Below are 24,923 nucleotides of genomic sequence, written 5' to 3'. Positions count from 1 at the left end.
GGCCACGGGCCAACATGCAGGAAACACAGGATCACATAAAATGAATGGTTTAAAAAGAGTGTCTTCAATATGACGGGAACAAAACAGAACCTAACTCCAGACAGAGAAAATGTAAAATCCGTGACCAACCTTAGCTAACGTGTGGTATGTTGTAAATATTTGTCTACAAACCATAAAATGCTACGGGCTGAAGGGTGACCGCTGTGGAGGACAGCCACCCGGATTCAAATCCTGACCCTGCGACAGCTTGGCCGCGTGACCACGCTGACGTGGGCCTCTCTGAGCCACAGTCCGTGGCCCGTGCGGCGAGACGAACGAGGTGAGGCTGGGTGATCCTCGGGGGTCAGTGAGGTGAACAGGAAACAGCCATGCGGAGGAAGCGTGAGCACAGGATTCGGAGATCTCTCCTGGTGACGGTGCCCCCTCCACGGTGACTCCAGGGGCACCGTGAGTCTCCCCTCCCCGAGGCCTACACGGCCCGAGACCTGGCCTACACCCCCCGCATCTCTCCTACGCGTGCCATCCTTACTTCCTCTTTCTCTTTATTTTGAGGAGATTTTTAAAATCCATCAGTATGAAAATCCTGAAACAGCTCATGGAATTTCTATGAAAACTGTCCTGTATGCCGTCACCCTTTTTCTGGGACATGTGTATAGCGAAGTCCCGGTTGACCCTCCATTCCCTAAAAGGTGAACACGTGCCCACACAGGCCCTCGCGCACACGCGCACAGAACCGCCCTGCGTGTGTGGCCGTCTCTTCTCCGTGCGCCAGGCACGCGGGCATCACCCTCTTCGGCCCACGGGGCACCAGGCCCTCAAGCGGCTGCGGGTGCGACAAGAATCCTCCCACACCTTTCCGCCCCCTCGCCCGCTGCACCGGTCTATTCCTCAATCTAAGCCCCCCCTCTGCTCTCACCAGGTAAGGACTGAGGCGTCTATGATTTCGGGGCACCCTCTCCTTCCCTGTGGTACTTCACACAGCTTGACGTGGCGGCCTCACTTTAGCAGAGTCTCTCTTCCTTGCCCGTGAGCGCCCGAGGCCAGGACCCGTAAGCACTCCGCCCCACGCTGCATCACCGGCACCCGGCCCTGAGAGGGATTCTTACAAAACCACCAGAAGAGCGACTGAGCTCCCAGACAGGAGGGCGGCCAGCGTCGGGCCACAGGTAAGACACACAGCCCTCCCCTGATCGCGCCCTGGCCTCCCCACCCCTACCAGCATCCTTCAGGCTTCCTGCTTCTCAGATTCAGTCCCACTTACCACTGGCAAGTCGACTACTTTTCTGGAAAGCTGATCATCATTTAGATTTCAATACTCCAGAGATCTTCACTTTCCGAAACGTAAATTTAGGTGACCCTCCTGTTCAGCCACTAGGAATACTCCAACATCCTCCACTTTCACTCAAAAAAAGTGAAGGACCTTTACCCTGGCCCCCAAAGGCCCAACATGAACTACATCCCAAGGTCCCCCCTGCCTCATCTAATACTCTTCAACCCACCACAGTGGCCTCCTATGAATTCTGCGGATGACTGAGGAGGAGTTGGAAGATCCCTCAAAGGCCACCACGCGCCCCGGGCCCTGTCCCGCCGCCTCTCGGTAAGGACCACGCGCCCCGGGGGCACCGACAGGGTTGCCGAAGAGAGTCGTCACGGCCAGCAGAGCGCCCCTGCCCCGAGGCACAGAGGGCAGGCACACTGCTCGCGGCGGCTCTGGGCCCTGCCCCTCAGACTGAACATGCCAGGTGGCACACAGGCCACAGCCAGCGCTGGCCTGGGACGCACAGCCCCAGGGCCTGCCCCCGGCCCCCAGGGCATATTGTTAAGGTCCCCGTGTGGGACAGGCACTTCCAGAGACACTGTGCAGAATCTCCCGTGTGTGAGCGTCCACGCTAACGTAAGAGCTTACTTCTTACCTGACGCCACAATGGTGTTCGCCCACAGTGTATTTTCTATGCTGAGACTTTCGTGAATGGGCGGGTCACTGTCTTCCTGTTCAGACAGAAAAGGAAGAAAACAGCAAGTTAGCGACTTTTTTATGTTAGATATCCACAGTGATAAACCCGAGTGCACAAGCCGGCGCACTTACTGAGCGCTGGGACGCACTGCAAAATAAAGTGAACAATGAGGGACTTTAGACAGGGGATTCTGGGAAGACGGCAGAGCAGGGGCCCCGGGAATCTCTCCCCCCCCAGATGACAACAGCAGGGGCGGAACCTGTGTGATGGGACTGCTTTAGAACTGTGGACTCTGCCCGAAGCCTGCCACGTGTCCGGGAGAAGTCGTCGATTTTGGTCCATTCCAGCTCGCAGCACAGCAGCACCTACCCGTCCCGCGCCCCAGCCATGGGGCAGGCAGCCGGGCACGTGTTTCTGGAGCGGCCCGCAGAAGCCAGGTGGACGAAAAGGACCCTGTCCCCCAAACGGCAGGAGGCCATGCTCTGACCACACAGGTGCGGACTCAGAGGCTGGCGGCCATTGCTGTCACCCCTCCAGCTCCAGCTCGAGTGACTTCAAGGGGATAAGTGCCCTCTTATCCCCCTTTTGTTTTCCACTTTTCCTCTTTTGGGAGCCACACGTTAAAGACTAGGACATTCCAGAACAACTGCACACATGGGGGGGGAAAAACCAGCAAGTGACCGTGCAGGCCCAGGGAAAGGCTCGGAAAAGACCTGAGAAGACATTAAATGTAGGCTGACCCCCGGCACAGAGACAGTCTGTAATAATTAAAATAAACCAATACAATGACTAAAAACCCAGCAAAACCTGAGGAAGGGAGAGATTTTGCCTTCTAGAGTTACCACATTACTATATTAAAAAAAAAATAAAAACAAAAAAAAACAAAAAACAGTTTCAACAATAGCAAGGCATTAAAAAATATAAATAAAACAACTCAGAAAACGACAGCCGATTAAAAGGAAAAATTACAAATCAAGAGAAACTATCCCTGAGAAAGACCTGACGTCAGATACACTAGACAAAGACTTTAAAAGAAAAGTACCGAATAGGTTCCAAGAAATGAAGATGTGGAGAAAGCCAAGAAAACAGTGTGTGAACAAAATGTAAATTATCGACAGAGATAGGAAACCCCAAAAGAAACCAAAAGACACCTCAGAGCTGGAAAGTCCAATGACTGAAATGACAGTTTCCCTGAAGATTCACGGCAGATGCGATGAGGCAGGGGGGTCAGCAAACCCGAAAGCAGAGCAACAGAAAGGACCGAGTTTGAGAAACAGAATGAAAACACGCTGAGGAAAATTAACAGGCCTGACGGACTGTGGGGCCCCAGGGACCAAACCCATAAACGGATCGTGGGATCCTGAAAGGGGAGGACGCAGTGAAAAGGGCAGAGAACACACGTGAAGAAACAATGGGTGAAAACACCCCGAATCCGCTGGAAGACGGGAAAGTAAACCCTGCAGAAGTTCAACCATATCCAGCAAGATGAACTCAAAGAAACCCACAGAGACGCGTTGGAACAAAACTTCTAAAAGACAACGACAAAGAGAGAATCTTGCAAGCAGTTTAAAAAAAAAGCGGCAGCGGCAGCAGCAGACCATCACACACAAGGGGCCCCCGATAAGGCTGTGTGCAGATTTTTCATTAGAAATTTGGGGGGCCGGAAGGCAGTGTGCTGACTGATTCAAAGTGCTCGAAAACAGACACAGCCACACGCATGCACACGCACGCACACTCACGCGCACGTCAGCCAAGAACCCTAGATCCAGCAAATCTGTCCTTCAAACGTGAGGGCGACATCAACACCTTCCCAGACAAACAAAAGCTAAGACAGCGTGTGAGCGCTGGACCTCTCCCGCAAGACCTGTGCCGGGCGGCCCTGCAGGGAAGGGACGGGACGCCGTGACTGGAACATACACGGAGAAGTAACACCCCAATAAAGACAAATAGGCAATTATAAAAGCAAGTGTTATCATAACGTGGTTGGGAGCTGCCCTTTTTGTTCTCTATGCAATTGAGGAAACTCATACACAAAAGCTAGTATTGTCACTTTGGTCTGTACTTCCAAATCTTGTTTTCTACATTACTTAAGAGGCTGGTGTTAGGAGAATTATTAGCTTATGCTTTCAGGCACAGAACACATAAAGAGGTAATTGTGTGACATCAGCAAACACAAGGGAGGGGAAGGAGCCATACAGAAGCAGAGCCTCGGTATGCTATTGAACGTAAGTTGGTACAAATTCAAACTGGAGTATTATATCTTTTAGGATGCTAAATGTAATCCCCATGGTAACCGCAAAGAAAACAGCTATAGAATATACACAAAAGGAAATGAGAAATTCAAACGTTTCACTACAAAAACCGACTAAATACAACAGAAGACAGTAATGCAGGAAATGAGGGACAAAAAACCTACAAGGCATGTGGGAAAAAAATGAACGATGACAGAAGGAAGTCCCTTCTTTTCAGTAATTACTTCAAGTATCAATGGATTAAACTCAACAATCAAAAGACAGAGATTGGCACAATGGATAAAAACACATGAGCCAACTCTATGGTGTCTACGTGCGGAGGCTCACTTTACATCCAAAGACACAAAGAGGTTGCAAGTGAAAAGTATGAGAAACGTATTCCATGCAAATAGTAAGCAAAGTAAGCAGATGCGGCCACAGGAACATCAGACAAAATAAATATCAAATCAAAAAAGGTTACAAGAGACATTTTATATTATTAAATGTTCAATAGGGCAGGAAAATTATAAACTGTGCATCTAACAAAAACTATAAAAATATATGAAGCAAAAACTGACAGAATTTATGAGTATTGAAACAGACAGCTCAGCAGTAATAGTTAGAGACCCCAGTACCCACTCACAATTATGGCCCCGGTATCCCACTCACAATCGTGGCCCCAGTACCCACTCACAATTATGGCCCCGGTATCCCACTCACAATCGTGGCCCCAGTACCCACTCACAATTATGGCCCCGGTATCCCACTCACAATTACGGCTGGAACCACCAGCCACAGGTAAGTAAATAGAAAACTCAGCACAATAAACCAACTAGATCTAACAGACATACAGAACACTCCACCCAGAATGGCAAACACATTCTTCTCAAGTGAACACGGGACATTTCCCAGGACAGACCTTATGTTACAAATGAAGTCTCAACAGATCATCATATGAAGTATCTACTCCAACCACGATGAGATAAAGTTAGAAATCAGTAACAGAAAATTCACAAAATTGTGGAAATTAAACACTTTTAAACAACGAATGAATTAAGAAGAAATCACAAAGGAAATTAAGAGATGCTTAGACACAAATGGTACTGAAAGTACAACTTGCAAAAACTTACGAAGTGCAACGTAAGTGGTGCTAAGGGGGAAACTGACTGCGAGAAGCGCTTATATTAAAAAAGAGGAAGCTCTCAAATCGATGACCTAACCTTACAATTATGGGACTAGAAAAAGAATAAGCTAATCCCAAAGCTAGCTGAAGGAAGGAAAAAATAAAGATGAGAACAGAGACAAATGAAATAAATAACAGAAAAACAATTTAAAAAACGAATGAAAGCTGGGGCGCCTGAGTGGCTCAGTCAGTTAAGTGTCTGACTTTGGCTCAGGTCATGATCTCTTGGTTCATGAGTTCAAGCCCCACGTCGGGTTTTGTGCTAATAGCTCGGAGCCTGGAACCTGCTTCGGATTCTGTGTCTCCCTCTCTATCTGCCCCTCCTCTGTGCTCTCTCTCTCTCTCTCTCTCAAAAATAAACGTTAAAAAAATTTGTTTTAAATAAAAAATTCAAAAAAAATGAATGAAACCACAAGTTGGTTCTTTGAAAACATCAACAAAATCGGCAAACCCTTAGCTAGATGGACTAAGAAAAAAAGAAGACTACTCAAATTACTGAAATCAGAAACCAAGGTGGGGACACCGCTACAATTCTACATTAATAAAATTATAAGAGAATACATTAACACCTGTGTGCCAAGAAATTTGATGAAATGTGTGAATTTCTAGAAACACAAAACCTCCCAACGCTAATCATGACTAGAAAATGAGAAGAGACCTACATCTAGTTAAAAGACTGAATCAATAATAAAAAATCTGATACAGAAACACCCTGGATCCAATGACTTCACTGGTGAAATATACCAAGAATTTAAAGAAAAACTAATTTCCATCCTTCTCCAACTATTCCAAAACATTAATGAGGAGGGACATCTCCTAACTCACTCTATAAACCCAGTGCAACCTTGGTACCAAAGCCAGACAGAGACATGACAAGAATAATAAACTAGAGATCAATATCCTTTATGGTCACTAATGCAAGAATCTTGTAATACTAGCAAATAGAATTTAGCAAAATATTAAAAGGATTGTACAGTATGACCAAGCACAATGCAAGGTTGGTTCAAAATATAAGCCAATCAATGTCATACCTTACGTTAACAGAATGAAGGAAAAAAATCCCCATGAACATCCCAACTGATGAAGAAAAAGCACCTATTCAATACCCTTTTATGATTAAAAAAAAAATGAATTCAACAAACTAGGAAGAGAAGGGAACTACCTCAACATAAATAAAAGCCATATTAAGGGCATTTGTTGGGATGAGCATGGGTGTTGCATGCAGGAGCTGAATCACTGGGTCCCACTCCTGAAACCAATACTACACCGTATGTTAATTAATTATACTTGAATTTATATAAACAAATTTAAAAAGTAAAAGTAAAAGCCATACATGAAAAGGCCACAGAGACTATCACCCCAGGTGGTAAAAGACTGAAACCTTTTCATCCGGATGCCTACCTTCACTGTATCTATTCACTTTGGAACACAGTACTCGAAGTTCAAGCTACAGCAATCATGCAAGAAAAAGAAATAAAAGCCATATGGGTAAGAATATGTAAAATTACTTGTCTACAGATGATATGACCTTAAAAGTAGAAAGCACTAAAGATTCCACAAGAAAACTCTTTGACTGAACAAACGAATTCACCAAAGTAGCAGGATACACAGGCAACACACAAAAATGACTTGCATTTATATACACTCACAGTGAACAATCTGTAAAGTAAATTATAAAAACGATTCCTCCTAGCAGCAAAAATAATAAAATATTTAGAAATTAACTCGAGGGGCGCCTGGGTGGCTCAGTCGGTTAAGTGTCCGACTTCGACTCAGGTCATGATCTCGCAGTTGGTGAGTTCGAGCCTCAGGTCGGTCTCTGTGCTAACAGCTCAGAGCCTGGAGCCTTTTTCGGATTCCTAGTGTCCCTCTCTCTCTGCCCCTCCCCCACTCACACTCCGTCTCTCTCTCTCTCTCTCTTTCTCTCTCTCTCTCTCAAAAAATAAACAAACAAACAAAATGAATGTAAGAAACAAGAGGTTTATGCTACTGGTGTTTTCCTTCTATTCACTGATCAAACCATTTTGAAGTGATATAAATTCTGGCCATTTTGCTAATTACATGGAATATACTTTCTAGATATTTGGTTCTCTAATATAACTGATTCTATGATTTATTCGTGAGGCACAAAATCTAAACCAACCTAACAGTTTCCAGAATATGTCCCCTAGTACTGCAAATATTTGTCAGGTGACATGCCGGGACTTAGGTTTAGTCCAGGGACGGGGCTCCACCCACAGGTGCCTCGCAGGCACGCGACAGCAACACGTGTCAGCAGCCGGTCGGCCTCCTCGATCCGAGCACTATGTTCCGTGTCTCCCCTCACTGCTTTACGTCACCGCAAGAAGAAAGCTACCCCCGGACACAGAAGTCTTCTCAGCCTCCAGACCCGGGTGCCGTGCAGGGTTCAGAACACAGGTGGCTGCCGTTTCCTAACAACCCACTCGTTTCAAGAGCCGAGGTGGGTGGGCATTTACTGCTGCCTCAGTTACACCCCGTGTGAAGAGGAGAGTTCATTCGATTCGACTCGTTCAAACACGTGGGGTGTCTAAGCAGAGCCCACGCTCGGGTGAGACACCGCAGCCTGGGGTTCTTACGACCCATCAGCATATTCCAGCCCTGTGCCTCGGGTACCCCAGTGCCACTGCTTGTTTCTTCCACAGGAAAATGCCAGGCTGCCACGTGGGCCCGTTTTTTTTTTTTTTTTTTTTAATTTTTTTTTTTTTCAACGTTTATTTATTTTTGGGACAGAGAGAGACAGAGCATGAACGGGGGAGGGGCAGAGAGAGAGGGAGACACAGAATCGGAAACAGGCTCCAGGCTCTGAGCCATCAGCCCAGAGCCCGACGCGGGGCTCGAACTCACGGACCGCAAGATCGTGACCTGGCTGAAGTCGGACGCTTAACCGACTGCGCCACCCAGGCGCCCCTGTGGGCCCGTTTTTATAAGCAGAGTAGCCGTTCAAAGTAGAGATGACAATTGCCTGAGAAATGAACAGCCCAAGAAAACGGAGTTTTCCCTTTGACCTTCATGATTTTACGGAAAGAGCATCAACTTTCAGGAGAAGTAGGTGGCGTCTATGCATCAACTGTTTCGTACTTGAACTTGTAACTGAACTGGAAGGACTGACTTCCGACTCATTCAGAGATGGTCTCAGAATCCGACTCTGACAGGCACCGTCAGACAGAAAACTGTTAGTCTCATTCCTGCTTCCCAAATATGGTCCACGTAGCACATCCTTTAATGATCTGTTCATCTAGGCATTTCAGCCACAACCGAGCAAACCGAGCATACAACCTGGATAAATCCTGCCAAGTGCCGCCTCACACACTTATCATTTAAGCTGTGAAACGGACACTTTTTAATATGAACTCTGACTCATTTCCACTGCCTCATGGCAACTGCTATGCTTATCTAGGCAACCACGGTGGTGACCCTGACCTTCCGAGCACGGAGCAGGCGTCCCCGTGGGTCCAGTAAGTGAGTTAAGTCAGACAGCAAAGGAACGCGGAGCCCCTCCCCAGGCGCGCCCGTGAGGACCCTCGGCCGTCCGGCCTCTGCTGCGCGGCTCCGCTCCTCCTCCTCCTCCAGGCCGCCCGCCTGCAGCTGCCAGTCCGCCCGCGGCCGCGCAAGGACCACAGTGCGACCGCAGCGGTCTGCCACCCTTCCGGCTCCCTGACGACGACGGAGGCAGGTTTAAACACGCGTGCCGCTGCAGGTCGCCTGGTACGGTGTCCCCTGCTGCGTCAGACCCGAGAGGAGTAAGGGCATTAAAAACTCCGCACGACCCACAGGCCATCTACCTAAACTGCAGAGAAAGGTTCTGTGCCATTCCGTTTCGGAAGTTTAAGCCGGCTCTCCCTCCACGTTTCCACGACTATCTAATCATGTGAACGCACCAGTCTCTTTCTCTCACAATTGTGCGTGAACAGCACGGTATTTATGCAGTTTCAATTCTGGATAACGCTGAAGGACTTTAAACTTTTTCTAATATCAAGAGAACTACTGTAAGACATAGCTCTTTACCAATCTCACACAGGACAGAATAAACACTGGGAGGATGGGAAAGAAACGATCTCCGAGGAACTTTCTCCCCGGGTTTCCGCCTCCTTAAGGTTACAGTTTGCCAAGATGAAATTTGCTTTGGGGAGGGAGAAACCAAAAGGATACCATTTGAGGCTGTTTTTTCCGCATTTAGCAAACAATAGAAATTTGCTTTTTAGAAGGGGAGTATTTTGACTGGAAGAGACCTGAACAAGGACGTGTGCTCTGGTTCTAAGAAATTACAGCAGAAAACGTATTTATAAAGAAGCTTGAATGGTGTTAATGGCCCACAAACATTGCTACTATTTCAAAACTGGCTACTTTTAAACTCTAAACTTCAGAGAGAATTGCTTGGTCCTGAACAATAAGCAAATCGGTTGTGCCACTAATAATGACACGAATCATTTCTGTAACTCAGAATGTCACACAGTGAGCAGCTGAGGCCATCCTGACATTACTCACAATGCGACGACCAGACTCCGCGTAGGCAGCAAAGCACGTAATACATGCACTGCCACAGGGCACGTGAATTAATTTGCCCTGATTCTTATTTAATTACTTAGGCTGATACAAAGCGTGTATTTTTTCCTCTGTGTATCACGCTCTGAAAAAGGAATCTAAGCAGGTATCACTTCTTCAAATGTTGACTTTATACTTCAGTAATTAAACTGATGAATTCCATTTTCTGGTGGCGAAACCAGTTACTCAACACGGTTTCTTTCTTTCCTCCTTTTGGAAAGACGCACACAAGAATGACAATTTTTCTCCTTAAACAACCCAGAACGCGACGACGTATCTGAACGGCGTGAAACAAAATCTTGTTGGAAACACCCAAAGGAGACAGCGGAAGGCGGGTGGTTGAACCACGCGTATCAAGAACGTGCCAGAATTCACACGAAGTACACGTAACTTGGGTGAACCGTGGCCTTGATGAAGTCAAAAGCCTGAGAGCAACCCCCCGTGTGGCGCCCTGGCTCTGGGGCAGACCCTGCCATTCTGGACACCTCTCCTTACAGAAAAGTGCAGTTTGCAGTCTTTTCCTTCTCCCAAGCGTGCGGCCTGTTCGGTCCGGGGAGGCCGGGGGGACATAAATGCACGTGACTGCCTGGGATCTTTTACAAACACCAATGTCATCCTCTCTAAGCTGGAAATCCTGAAACGGCCTCTTCCTTCTTTCGACCAGACCTTTGGGATGGAACCTGGCCGCCCTTCCCCACCCTTCTTTCCCCCACCCCGCACACTCACTCGCGCGCGCACACACGCTCAGTCTCACACTCCGCCACGCACCGCGTGAACTGCGCTTTGCAGCCTGGTTGTGTTCGGCCACACTCTCGCACACTCGCACGGAACTCGGTGTGATTCCTTAGCAAGCGGTAAGCAAGACAAAGCTGGGAACCAGGAAAGAAGACAGCAGATCATTTTCCAAAATATTAACAGTGGCTAAGCTAATAACTCTTAATTTATTGTGCTAATGAAGCCCTTTCATCAGGCTTTTTCTCACATGTGCCAACTCGTCTTTAACTAGAAGTGCTTTTTTCCATAAATATTTTTGCAAAAACACAGAAAGATCTTGGTTTTCTCCAGATCTCATTATACACTTCCTCATGTGTCTCCACCAACAATTCGAACATGCTTTTCTCACTGAAGCACATGTAATAACAAAGTTACAGAACAATGACCATCTTCCCCACAGGCACGCCTGTTTGCATTCCCACAATCTGCCCATCGTCTGACACGCAGTAAGTGCTTTCTCAACAAGGACACCTGCTCACCTGGTGTGTGACCAAGAATGAAACGACGCTGACTGCACCAACAGAAATCTTTGTACAACAACTGCACCAATTAAAAGTAAACTCCAGTCATGTACTAAAACCCCTTAATTTTTATAAGGCATTTATAGTATCAGTGTAAGCTGCTAAATCCAAAGTTACTGAGTCGTCCAAATCCTATCAAATAGGGGATAGGACTCTCTGGGGAGAAGGGACTTCAAGATAGAGTAAAACACCTCAACACTGAAAAGGGAGTTCAATGAAACGCATGCGTCTATGTGAGCAAATGCACACGCACACGCCCATCCACGCACCCACTTACTAAAATCAGGCGACGATGTGGCTATTCTAGTGTATTAACTGTAACACAGAGTCAAAGCTGAAATAGCAATTTCAGACTTCATCTTACTGACTCCTAGTATTTTCAGGGTGAAGGCCTCTTCCAGAGTAAATATGCTAAACAGAAACACGGTCGTGAGCGCATCCCACACGGAGACTGGATACATGGAGATTTGAGAACTGGAAACATTCTCTAGGCTTTCCCGCTTCAGTTCAAAACTTCTGTGTTAATTCTCTAAGTACTCTTTCAAATGTAAGGTTTGCTATTTTTAACTTGTATGCACGATGAATATATTTGTATTTAACAAAAGACTTAACTTACCCTGGTAAAGGTGCCTTCAAAACTGTGAATATCCAGTTGTGGCTTCTGAGCATAAACATAAGCACTGATCGAAAAAAGGTCCTGGAATACAGAATATCCGAATTAATTACACTATAATTAAGTAAAGTTACATGGAAAATTTTCAATCACCAACTAACGTTTGTCATGTATTGTTATCAAAAGCGGTGGCCGATTTCCTGTATTTCGTGCGCCAACTCTACGGGTCAGGATGGAAGGGCAGCTAAGAGAAATCATTCATGAGCTCAACAGAGGTGTGGCCATTTCTCTTGATTCTAACACACCGCTGCTGCTTAATGACAGGTGTGTGTCAAAAGCACGTGGGCGATACTTACACGACACCTACCGCCTGCGGCTGCCCCACGGGCCCAAGTTTAAAGGCGAAGGTATACTTCCCATCTGTATGCTTTGAAGTTTTGTCAGACCGTGTGTGAGTATTTAGGAGTTAGCGGGTACCAAAGAATTTAGTGAGATTTAAGTAAAGCTCACAATTCCGCAGAAGTTTTAGAAAACAACCTAGCAAATCCTAGATTTGTTTACATGCTTTTCTTTAGCAGCTACTGCATTTGCTATACACAACTGCTTTCCTTACAGCCACGAGCGTGTTGCATTTCTCCCACGGGCCTGAACCACATCCCCATGATCTGTATTTGTAAGACTGTACGGGAAGGCTTCAGCTATCCACACATCATAGCGACTTTCCCAGAACTGGGGTTGAAGTAGGAAAGAAATGGTTTAGGATATTCCATTCACTGGCAACACGGAAGTTTAAATAGCTAAGTCTCCAGAGACAACATCTTAAGCATCTCATTTTAAGACAATTATAAAGGTATGTCTGCTGACTTAGAAAGTTTAGTTTTTAAAGCTCTCTCTATATATAATTTTATTAATGTTATAATAAGTGAAATGTGTTGAAAACAAATTTCAAGTTTTTAATGGTGCATGATAGTTTTTACTGGGAGATCACAGAGAGTTTACAACACTGGAAAGTTCCTCGTCTGTTTGGACTTTGGCAAAACCAAAACGCACACGGGACTCTGACTGCACTGGGCACTAGACGGCCCAGGGGAGAGGGACCTCGTTTTTGTTCTGTGTGGTGACTCCACACGCCCTAAAGTGCCCACATATAACTGACACATAAGACAAAACCCCAAAGCACACATCTTAAGTTTGTTACCATCTAAATGTGCTAGTCTATTTTTCACACCGAATCACATGAACACAAATAATATTGTACGTGGGTGAGTTATACCCACAAATGTAGATTATGTACAGCCGAGTTCTTCAGAGTAAACTAATAAAGGTCTTTTAGTTCTTGATATTTCACTTGTGTTTAAAAATATAACCTTAATTGGCTATCAAAAAGCTGGACAAGTACAACACTACACAGAAACTTAAGAAATCTGTCCTTACGACGGGCCTGAAATGTCAAGGACACAGCAACGAGGAGGCCCAGAACCCCAGCCCGCTGTGCCCCACACTCCTTGGCAGTGCCCTCACCTCTGCGTCCCCCCAGACCTAGTCTCCCTGCTGCCCTCTGAAGGCAGGCTGGCTTCCCTTTCGGTTCCGTGAGCGATCTCCTCAGCAGCAGCGGCCGGCACAGGCGCCTGAGGATAACTGAACACCCTGAACCACAGTCGAACGCACTTCTGAGTTTAAGGTGAATTCTGTAGTGGAAACGCGGGTTTCATACAACAACCCAGTGAATACGGAAACAATTCGTGGAAAAAGAGAAAACTAGCCACTCACACAGGAACACGTCAGGCTCAAGCTCACTGCACAGGAAGGTAAAAGCTGTGGACGGTGGACCTTTGACCAGGGTGGGCTTCCCGATGGGACCCCACGGAGGGAGGCCGGAGGGACCCCTGCTGCGCACCTCCACCTTGCCCTCAAACTGTCCTCGGAGCAGGGCCGATGCCGGGTCTGCAGCACAGCTCTCACGGCCCGGCCGGGAAGTCGCATCATTAGAAGCCTGGACTCACAGACCCCACGTGCCTGCACCGGACTCCGAGCTGGATGTGACGCTGTCCGCCAGGGCTGTTCCAACCATGGCACGAGCAGTGCCTCGCCGAATGCAGGCAGAGGCTCGCAAACACAGCCTGGAGCTGCAGCCGGTGCAAGAATTCAGACCCTTGGGAGGGATGTTAGCCACAGAAACCACCTGGGCGTGGGCTGGGCCGGGGTCGCCTGAGCTGCCCACGATCAAGGGTTGGTGCTCTGATGGGCCACGTGAAATCAAGATGCTTCTGGTACCAACATGTGACCCCTGCCCAAAGCTCCAAGAGGACGGCCCACCCCTCCTGGTGACCCCTCCACGGCCCCATCTGTCTCGGGAACATCTCACCGCTGCTGACTTGTGGTTGGCGTTCCAGATCAGCCATGGTCTGCAACAGAGGACCATGAGCCTGACCCCACTTCCCTCACCCCCCTGCATGTGTACATTAGAGTAAGGCGGTCTGATTACTAAGTGTCACTGTCCCAGAAAGGGAATGGTCTCTTCTGGGCCACTCCCCAGTAAAAGATGGGGACAGAAGGGGGAGCGGGGGGCATGTAAAGGCACTGTGAAAAGGTTTGAAGATTCAGATTTCCTCTTGACCAATTCCTAAACACAACGTATCTTCAGGATTAAGCTATATGAAAATATTTTCCTGGGGCGCCTGGGTGGTTCAGTCGGTTAAGCGTCCGACTTCGGCTCAGGTCATGACCTCGCGGTTCGTGGGTTGGAGCCCCGCGTCGGGCTCTGTGCTGACGGCTTAGGAGTCTGGAGCCTGCTTCTGATTCTGTGTCTCCTTCTCTCTCTGCCCCTCCCCTGCGCACACTCTGTCTCTCAAATATAAATAAATGTAAAAAAAAAAAAATTTTCCTGTAAAAAATGCTTTGTGCCTCCTGCATAAAACCCTTCCGGCTCAAAGTCTGGGCAGGCGACATGAGGCCTGCAGGTGGCCCAGCAGAGGCCCTGACACCGGGCAGGAGCACGGGGGAGGGTAAGGTCACGGCTGCCGCTCACAGCTGTTGGCAGGCCCTCCCCTCCCGCTGCCAGAGACTGGCATTTGAGATTCAAAGGGGCGGCGGGACCTAGCGCAGCGGCTGCTGGGGTCTCCCACTCAGACGCGGTGCGAACGGTGGACCGCGTGGCTCTAGAGGCCGCGGCCAGGCCTCTCGAGGGAGCCGGCTGCTCTCCCCCCACTGCGTGAGGTCCAAGGGCGATATGGCTGGCGCTCCTCCCGGAAGGACACCATGGCCGAGGGGGTAGGCTGAGCCGAGACAGGAACACAGCCGACTTGGGAAAGGCATGCTCGCACCCAAGGCTGGGTGGGGTCTCGAAACGTGCCTTTCAGGCGGGTCCCCACCACTCCCAGATGAGAACCTCCCGAGTTCAGGAAACCCGGTTCATGTCGAACACCTGCTTCCCTCCGGGAGTCTGGCATCTGGGCACATGCCTCCGTGAGTCCCCACTGTGCTCGCCTGATAGGGCCGTTTCACACGTGTTCTCCCAACGTGCTGCTGGGGTGTGCAGCCCACCCCGCGTGAGGCCGCTGGGAGGGGCTCTGGAACCCACATGGTGCTTCCTCCAGATTCGCCCCACGAGTCCTTCAGCTGGCTGTCTGCGCCCATGTCCTTTCACTGGAATAAACTGTGGTCATGAGGAGGACTGTGTGCTGAGTCCTGGGGGTCCTCCTAGGGAATCATTACAACTGGGGGTGGTCTTCCCATGTTTACAGCAGCACCGTTGACAATAGCCAAAGTGTGGAAAGAGCCCAAATGTCCACCGATGGATGAATGGATATACACATATACACACATATACAGTGGAGTATTACTCGGCAATCAAAAAGAATGAAATCTTGCCATTTGCAACTACGTGGATGGAACTGGAGGGTATTATGCTAAGTGAAATTAGAGAAAGACAAAAATCACAGGACTTCGCTCATATAAGGACTTTAAGAGACAAAACAGATGAACATAAGGGAAGGGAAACAAAAATAATATAAAAACAGGGAGGGGAACAAAACAGAAGAGACTCATAAATATGGAGAACAAACTGAGGGTTACGGGAGGGGTTGGGGGAGGGGGGATGGGCTAAGTGGGGGAAGGGCATTAAGGAATCTACTCCTGAAATCACTGTTGCACTATATGCTAACTAATGTGGATATACATTTTAAAAAATGAAAAATAAAATTAAAAGTGAAAAAAAAAATACCATAAAAAAAACCAACAACGGGGGGTGGTCTTGAGGCACCTGGGTGGCTCAGTCGGTTAAGCATCCGACTCTTGATTTCAGCTCAGGTCATAATCTCACAGTTCGTGAGGGCGGGCCCCATGCTGGGCTCCGTGCTGACAGCGGGAGCCTGTGTGGTGTTCTCTCTCTCCCTCCCCTGCTACCCTTTCACCACTCGTGTTCACTCACTCTCCAAATAAATAAATAACCGTAAGAAAATTGGGGGTGGTCTTGAAGGTCCCCCAACACAGAGAGTTTACCATTGTTTGACTTCTGGTATTCGTCTTTTGTTACCTGTTTTATTTTGGGTTTGTCTCAGAACGAATGTTTTAGCGTGGCTGCCATATCTAGACAGAAAAACGCAGACTAGCCAAAAGAGACAGAGGTCAAAGACTGGGGCAACCACAGCAGCTCAAGAGTGATGGTGAAGACAGGGACCTGAGACAGGAGAGTGCCTCAGAGGGGCCCTAACTTCTGGCATCGTCTCATCCTGACCCCACACAACCCACACTCGGGGTGGGTTTCCAGCAGCCCCCAATTTCAGGAAAGATAGAGTTCAGAGTTCGACTTCAACCAAGTTAACTACCACTTAAAACAAAACCAAACACAAAACACAGCACTCTTCAGAAGGACATAAGTCCATCCAGAATCTCTACAACCTGTCATTAGAAATGCTGAAAAAAGAATCCAAATTTCTAGACCTATGAAGACACAAGAACACAAGGTCTGGGGGCGCCTGGGTGGCTCAGTCGGTTGAGCGTCCAAATTCGGCTCAGGTCATGTTCTCGCAGTGTGTTGAGTTCGAGCCCCGCGTCGGGCCCTGTGCTGACAGCTCCGAGCCTGGAGCCTGCTTCAGATTCTGTGTCTCCCTCTCTCTCTGCCCCTTCTCTGCTCATGCTCTGTCTCTCTCTGTCTCAAAAATAAATAAAAACATTAAAAAAAAAAAAAAAAAAAAAAAAAAGAACACAAGGTCTGTATTCAGCAAAGAATTCAATCAACAGACTAATTCTGGGGCACCCGGGTGGCTCAGTCAGTTAAGCATCCAACTCTTGACTTCAGCTCAGGTCACAATCTCACAGTTCGTGAGAAGCACGGAGCATGCTTGGGATTCTCTTTCCCTCTCTCTCTGCCCCTCCCCCACTAGCACCCTCTCTCTCTCTCAAAATAAATAAGTAAACTTAAAAAAAAAAAAAAAAAAAAGGATTAATTCTGAGATGACCAGATCAGAATTAAGAGATGAGAATTTCAAAGCAATTATAACATCTCAAAGACTTAAAGAAAAATATTCTCCTAAAGAATAATCAATGTGAAACCAAAGCACACACACAAAAATTACACTGAAGGAAAAAGAACCAAATGGAAATTCTAGAATTAAAAAAATACGACACCTGAAATAAGTTTATTAGATGGGCTTAGCAGATTGGGGATGACGGAATAGAATCAGTGAATTCAGGGAGAGATCAAGGGATAATGACTCCGAAGACACAAAGGAAAAAGATCTAGAAAAGAATATGGTCACAGCACCACTGGCAGAATATCAAGAGGTCTAACATGCTTATGCTTATGCCTGGGATCCTGGGAGGAGTGGAGAAAGAACGAAGGAAACCTATGAAGAAGTAATAACTAAAAACATGCTAAATATGTTAACAGCCCACACAGATTAAAGAAGCCGAGAAAAACCCTACACAGATTTAAAAACAAAACAAAACAAAAAAACAATAACAACAACACTAACAACAACATCAAAAAGCAAAGACACACTGCCAAAAAAACAAAGAAAGGAAAGTCTCACAAATCCGTAGAGAAAAATGACATATTACACACAGGAACAACGATCAAAGTAACGCTGATTTCTCATTAGAAATAATGGAAGCAGGAGACAGTGGAACAAAATGTTTAAAGTGCTACAAGGAAAAACACAGGTCAACCCAGAATTCCACATTCAGCAAAAATACCTTTTACCAAAACAGCTGAAATAAAGAGATTTTCAGATCAATGAAAATGAGACTTCACTATTAGCAGACATACACTACAAGAAATATTAACAGCAGGGAACTGTTTAGGCGGCAGGGAAGTGTTATGCAGTAGAAACTCAGCCTTTTGGAAGGAACGGTGAAGAACAGAAATGATAAACAGCAAAAGGAAAACAAAAATGCTGTTTTTCCACTTATTTCTTTAAAATACAAGTGAAACACTGGAACAGCTTACATGCAGATATAATGCATATAAAAAGCATATGAATGCGTATGAACGTAGATGCGTGCAGAAAAGGCACAATACACTTTCAGAAGAAAGGACAGGGTGAGTTCTCACGCTTTATGTCAGGTGACACAATTTTACCTTTTTACAAGACACTTTTAGTTACGTGTGTATTGCAATCTCCAGCGAATAGGAAAAGAGAAAGAGCTGAATGAAAATCCAATAGATAAAACAACTCTAAATACATTCACCTAAACTAAAACTGAGACACGGCTGCCCGGCCCATGAGGGAGGGTCAGGAAAGGGGAGGGAGGGGGGACTGCCGGCCAAGGTCTCCGAAGAGCAGTGGTGGCCAAAGTGGGGAAGAATCATCCTTCCGCAGGAGAAGAAACGACTCTTGAACATCATGACCGATCAGAGGGAGGGGACATAAATACCAAGACGGGTAACACTGTTCATTTATTGGTGGAAAATAGAAGGAATTTCCATTTGATGTAAGGACAGACTGTCTGCAGACAGAGGCGGGCGGACGAGAAGCCGCGAGAGGGCGGCCCAGACTGAAAGCACGGACGCGGACGAGGGCGGCAGGTGATGGCAGACAGTCACGAGGGCTATGGACTTGCTTTCTGGCCTGTGGCGATGGCCTCACAGGTGCAAGTGTGTGCAGTTTCACTATGTGCGACTTACTGCCTGCTGACTTGGCCTCAACGTCACAGAAAACACACACGCAAGATGACCGCAGGCAGCATAAGGACCACGGTGGAAACGACAGTCACCGAGGGGTGTTTCTCATCTCTGGCCTTCGCGCTCAGAGACACAGAACAATTCACCTTCCAGTCCTGTCTGCCTGCTTCTACTTCAGCAGTCATGTCATTCTAAGTGGTCTCACTTTCCACTTGGTCCTTTTTGGCAGCTTCTGTTCAGACTGTGGTATCCTCTCAGATTCCTTAAAATATATTAGAGATTCGTATTTACCCTCTTCTCTTCCCGGAAGACCTAGTTAAGCTAGGCTTGTCGGCTCTCCTCTCCCAGTAGGAGCCCCGACTGGCGGGCTTACAGAAAATATTCTTGGGGCATCTAGGTGGCTCAGTCAGTTAAGCGTCTGACTTCAGCTCAGGTCACGATCTCACAGTTGGTGTGTCTGTGCCCTGCGTCGGGCTCTGTGCTGATGGCTCAGAGCCTGGAGCATGCTTCGGAGTCTCCCTCTCTCTCTATCCCTCCCCGACTAGTGCTCTCTCTGCTCTCTCTGTCTCTCAAAAATAAACAAATGTAAAAAAAAAAAAAAAAAAGAACAGAACAGAAAAGAAAGAAAATATTCTTTAGCAAAAAACAAGCAACGGTCTAAAATGTTATGGCTTCTTTCATTTCTAGAAAACATATTATTTTGCTGCTTACATTTATCTCCTACTTTAATTTTAATCCAGGTGAGTGGAGAGCACACAAATCTTCAAGCAGCCTAGAGTTACGTGAACAACAAGTGTGAAAGAACTGATTCTAATACAAGTGGTAACCATAACAACTCCAGAGGGAGCATCCTGTTCTAAGGGCAGCAAAATCCTCCGAGAGAGCCAACTGTGAAGTGTCGGTGCACACGGCCCAGTAGGAAGTACGACGGCAAATCAGAGAAACTCGCCGGAAAACGGAAGGAAGAGACGGTGTGGCGGAGACTCCTGTCAAAGACAGGACTTTCAGGCTTTCGCTGGGCACATGGCTCCACTGAAGACCCTCCCTCCCTCACCCCTCTTTCCAGCTCTCACCACGTGGGGCGGAGCACGAGGAGCAGGGGTGTGTGTGTGCCGTAAGGCCCACGGGCCCTCTCCCCGCCCCTGCCCTCCCGTCCTGCTGGCGAGGCTGGAGGGGAGCAGTCACGTGGGACACAGGTGACGGTCACATGTCAATGACGACAGAGCTGCCCTCTCAGCCTCGGACCACCCACCTCTGGGCTGGTGAGTGAGGGGGAAAAACCTCTCTCTTCTAATTTGTGTCGTATCAGTTCGGGAAGCAGAAACCACTCTAGATCTCAGGGGCAGAAAGGGATTTGCTTGCCAGATGGAATGAGACACTTCCAAACTCACCCGGAGGGATGAGACTCATGACTGAACCTCCCAAAATGACTCTGAGAATGTTACCAAAACGGTCCTCCGCGGAAAATACCTTTGCAACTGCAGAGTTCAAGAGACACCCCGGAGCCGGACCCCAGGGTGAGGGGGACACCACAGCTGCCACTTCTGCCCGTGACACCGAGGGCGGCCCCTGCCGGTGCAGAACTGCCAACGGGGCAGAAGGAGACCCCTTCCTCCCCTGCCCTGTAACTTCTTCTGAGAGTCTGCCGAACCTGGGAAAGCTCACTCACATACCTTCATCAGGGCCTGGAAAACACGCACCCATGAATTTTCACGTTTCTCGAGAACAGAGATGCTCCGCTGGATGAAGGGTGAGCACAGCAGCTCACCACAGCGGGTCGGCTACTGCAGCTCAGAGTATATGTTAACTAATAGAAAGTTATTTTCAAGTTAATTAAGTCAAGCTGGTTTGCGCAAGAAAAAAACGCATCGTGTCACAATTGTAGACTTAGGGAGATACGACAAGAATGCCTAGCAAGCAGCCAAGCGGCTCCTGGGAGAAGGCGCGTCTGGGAATCCTTCATCATTTCAGCATTACGCTGTGGAAATATTTTTCAAAACATGAAGCTCGCGTACGACAGACTACCTTCTGATACATGGAGATCGAGAGCAACCCCAGCAACAATCCTCACTTCTACGTGCACATGAACATTCAGAGGAATGCCTTTCATCTAGTATATTAGACATCAAATGACTGAATAATGGCACAATAATGAGAATGTCATTCGAAGCTTTTCACGATAATTTAAAAATCATTCTGAAGTTTTCAATAATGTAGGAAAGCCTCTGCTATTAGGTCAAGGGCAACATTTGTTCGCATTACTTAAAGGTCATTAAAATACATCCTTAATCATAACATGTGGTTCATTACAAATAAAATTGCCTTTCGTTCAATAAAACTAATTAAATGTAAATGGTGTTGTTTACTGCTACATAGATCTTTTGGAATAAATCAGCAAGTCATGATTTATTGTGACCTCGCTGTTGTTAATAAATCCGCCTGATCGCAAAAGCCAGAAACATGTTTCCCGAATGTGTATGGGCGCCTGAAGCACGCCTTCTAGACGCCTGTGCGGCCGCGAGAAGAGACCCTGCCTATGCAGGGTCGGCAGCACGGCCAGGGCGAAACGGCCTGTTCAAACCGTAATTGTCTGATCACATCGGGTGACCAGGGGATACGACAGAACCGGACAGGTTATTCTTGGCGGTGTCCTCAGTTCTGCAAGAAAAGCTCTAAGGTTTGCAGGGTCACCTCTTCTTAGTGTCAGGATGCTCAACTGACGGTGTCGCAAACCGTGATGACATCGCAAACCCCAAATCCATCACGTGAGACACAGAAAAGTCAAAGTGAGTGGCAGGCAGGGGAAGTGTATTTATGGGGAAGCTATTAATGGAAAAACCAAATCGTCTTGCCTGAATCCATAATGAAACTAGAGCTTTTTCCCTACGAAAAAAAAATCTATACAAATATGCCAAATTATATGAAGCTACAAATTTAAACTGATTAATATACCAGAAATTCAGTTAAGCTTTCCTTTTTTCTAGGATATACTGCTTTTTGGTTTTATGGTCATAACAGAACTTCAAATGCTTTCATTTTACTACACCGTTACTTTACTTAAATGCTTAATCACACTCTCTATCAAAGTGCATCAACCATAAAATTTTAAAATTAGCATTATCTGAACCGCATGCTACAACTCTGTAACTGCCCTTGAAATGTATACACGTGGGTCACTGATAAAAATGAGGAGCACATCCTTGTGATCTTGAGCGTAACAAAACGTCACCTCCTGTGGATCACGGCACACGGGACAGGCAAAGGTACAGATGAGGACACAATAGGATTTTAACTCCTCTCCCGACACACAACTTACACACAGAACTGCCAACGGCGCAGAAGGAGAGCCTCTCCTCACCTGCCCGGCAAATTCTCTGAGAGTCTGTTGAACCTGGGGAAGCTCACTTTCCCGAGCGCACGCGTGCACCCGTGTGCCCTTTAACCGCATACACGCCCGTGCCATCGCCCCATCACACCCTCTGCAGGGCTGGCGATTCCACCCCTGGCCTCCGTCACGGCTCACCCGCTTTCCTAGAATTCTGCGTTAACACCAGTACCCCAGGTACCCTCGTTTGTTTGCCTTACGTTTGGCTTTGCTTTCGGGCACGTTCTGTCTAATACAGGTTTTAACTTCACACTTTTCTTTCTACCTCTCTTAGCAAAATTAAGGCCGCTACAAACAAATGAGTATTTAGCGCAGGCGTTCCCAATCGTCCACGCGGGTGACTCGACAATTCTTGCGAAGGAGACTCAGCGGGCAAGACTCGGGGTGGGGCCCCCACGTGGGCCAGGCAGCAAACAGAAATCCCTCCCGGTCGGTTGGCGTCCGCGATCTGCTTCTCCCCCGCTTCACCCTGGAGAGTTTACAGAGGACGCGGGCTACAAAACAAGATGAACACCCGACGGAGAAATAGTAGCACCCGCCAAGCAATCGGCTCGAATCGTATCAGAAAGTCAACAAGCCGCAAGCACGTCTCGTGACAGAAACGAATCCATTTTAGCAAACAGTATGAGAAGCATAAGCTAGATGTCCTAAGTAATAAGGTGACGGCCCAGCTGTCTTTTGCCACATTGAAGAAAAGCACAGCAAAGCAGACAGAAAACAGGGGAGTCTGAGCGAGCCTGGGAAAAAGCTGAGAGAGGAGGAGACCGCAGGGCGAATTTCCAGGCCCCGGCCCAGCACGACCAGGCCTTTTCACAGCGCGTGACACCAAGCAACGCGTCTGACACTCCCTCTAACAACAATCCCGCAGCCACGCAGATTTCGGGATGGGATCCAACTCCCTTCTCTGTGAGGCTACGTGCAGGGAATGCCTGAAGAGGTATGACACCACCAGTGCTAACGACAAGCATCGCTGCCCGCTCACAGGCACCGAGTCGGCAAGACAGCCTTCTGATCACAACCGAGCCTCCACAAGCATGGAGGAAAACGTGTTTCCGTATTTACCATGGGAAGCTTAAAACGTTTACGTGGCAAAAGACACTGTAAAGCGAGAACTCGAGAAGCAGACTGGAAGGCGACGTTGGCAACAACGCACCTGGCCAAGGTAGGGAGCGACGGGCGCGCTGCTATGCTGACGCGGGGATGGAAAGCTCGGAGACGGAGTGAGGGCAATTTTACATGTCTGCAAAAATAGCGAGCTATTCAGTACATGGCACTGCTGCCGTCGGTCAACAAGTTGTTTCCTTAAGTCTGATTTCCCACTCACAGCTTGACTCAAAATAAATGCTAGAAGGATAGGAGATTTGATGTGTAAAGCGGGAATCGTTTTTAAACTGAAAATAGAATCATGGAGTAGAAACATTCAAAGCATAAAACCGAAGGCAGTAACCAATTTATTTTTTTTTTCACGTTTATTCATTTTTGAGAGACAGAGAGAGACAAAGAGCGTGAGCAGGGGAGGGGCAGAGAGAAAGGGAGACACAGAATCAGAAGCAGCTCCAGGCTCCAAGCCGTCAGCACAGAGCCCGACACGGGGCTTAAACTCACGAACGGTGAGATCATGACCTGAGCCAAAGTCGGACGCTTAACCGACTGAACCATCAGGTGCCTCAGTAACCATTTTATTTTTAAAAACTGTTTTTATTGAAACATAACTAACATATAACATCGTCCAAAGTCAAGGTATACAACATGCCGACTGGACACATTCACCGCTGCAATAAGACTGTCACTGTAACAAGAGTGATGACCACAGCCGTGTCACGTGCGATAATCGGAATGGCAGCCGTGGCGGCCATGTCACGTGTAATAACGAGCACAACAGCCGTGTCACATGTGATAATGAGCACCGTGGCCACGTCACTTGTGATGATCAGCACCATGGCCATGTCACGATCAGCACCATGCCGGGTCACATGCGATAACGAGCACCGTGGCCATGTCACGTGTGATGACCAGCACCGCGGCTGTGTCACATGTGATGATCGGCACTGTGGCCGTGTCACGTGCGATAATCAGCGTGGCGGCCACGTCACACATGATAACCAGCACCACAGCCATGTCACGATCAGCACCGCGGCCATGTCACGTGTGATAACGAGCACCGTGACCGTGTCACGTGTGGTGATCAGCACCAAAGCCCGCTGGATAAGTAGCCATTTTAAAAAAGAACCACTTTGGGGCGCCTGGGTGGCGCAGTCGGTTAAGCGTCCGACTTCAGCCAGGTCACGATCTCGCGGTCCGTGAGTTCGAGCCCCACATCGGGCTCTGGGCTGATGGCTCGGAGCCTGGAGCCTGTTTCCGATTCTGTGTCTCCCTCTCTCTCTACCCCTCCCCCGTTCATGCTCTGTCTCTCTCTGTCCCAAAAATAAATAAACGTTGAAAAAAAAAAATAAATAAATAAATAAAAAAGAACCACTTTAAAAAAAAAAAAGAAAGAAAAGAATCACTTTTGCATTACCAGCAGGCCACTCTACAGATACAGTAGACTTTCAAAGGGACAAAGGAAACCATAAAT

General features: G+C 47.6%; 1 protein-coding gene across 15 annotated transcripts in view; it reads right to left on the bottom strand.

The window, feature by feature from the left end:
• Positions 1-24,923, bottom strand: part of ATP9B (ATPase phospholipid transporting 9B) — a 250,770-nt gene that overhangs the window by 125,151 nt on the left and 100,696 nt on the right. For 12 of the 15 annotated variants that reach the window (XM_086683267.1, XM_086683265.1, XM_086683275.1 and 9 more), the window contains 2 exons: positions 11,844-11,924; positions 1,914-1,989 (listed from right to left, as the gene is read on the bottom strand). In XM_086683267.1, coding sequence (XP_086539393.1) covers positions 1,914-1,989; positions 11,844-11,924 — 157 coding nt within the window. The remainder of the gene's footprint in view (positions 1-1,913; positions 1,990-11,843; positions 11,925-24,923) is intronic. The other 3 variants (XM_086683271.1, XM_086683270.1, XM_086683277.1) reach the window with 1 other exon arrangement.

The sequence above is a fragment of the Puma concolor genome, chromosome D3 (genome assembly GCF_028749965.1).
Source record: "Puma concolor isolate L17-30 chromosome D3, mPumCon1.1.hap2, whole genome shotgun sequence".
Classification (NCBI taxonomy): Eukaryota; Metazoa; Chordata; class Mammalia; order Carnivora; family Felidae; genus Puma; species Puma concolor.
The sequence above is the reverse complement of the archived record's forward strand: the minus strand, read 5'-3'. Positions and strand labels throughout refer to the sequence as shown.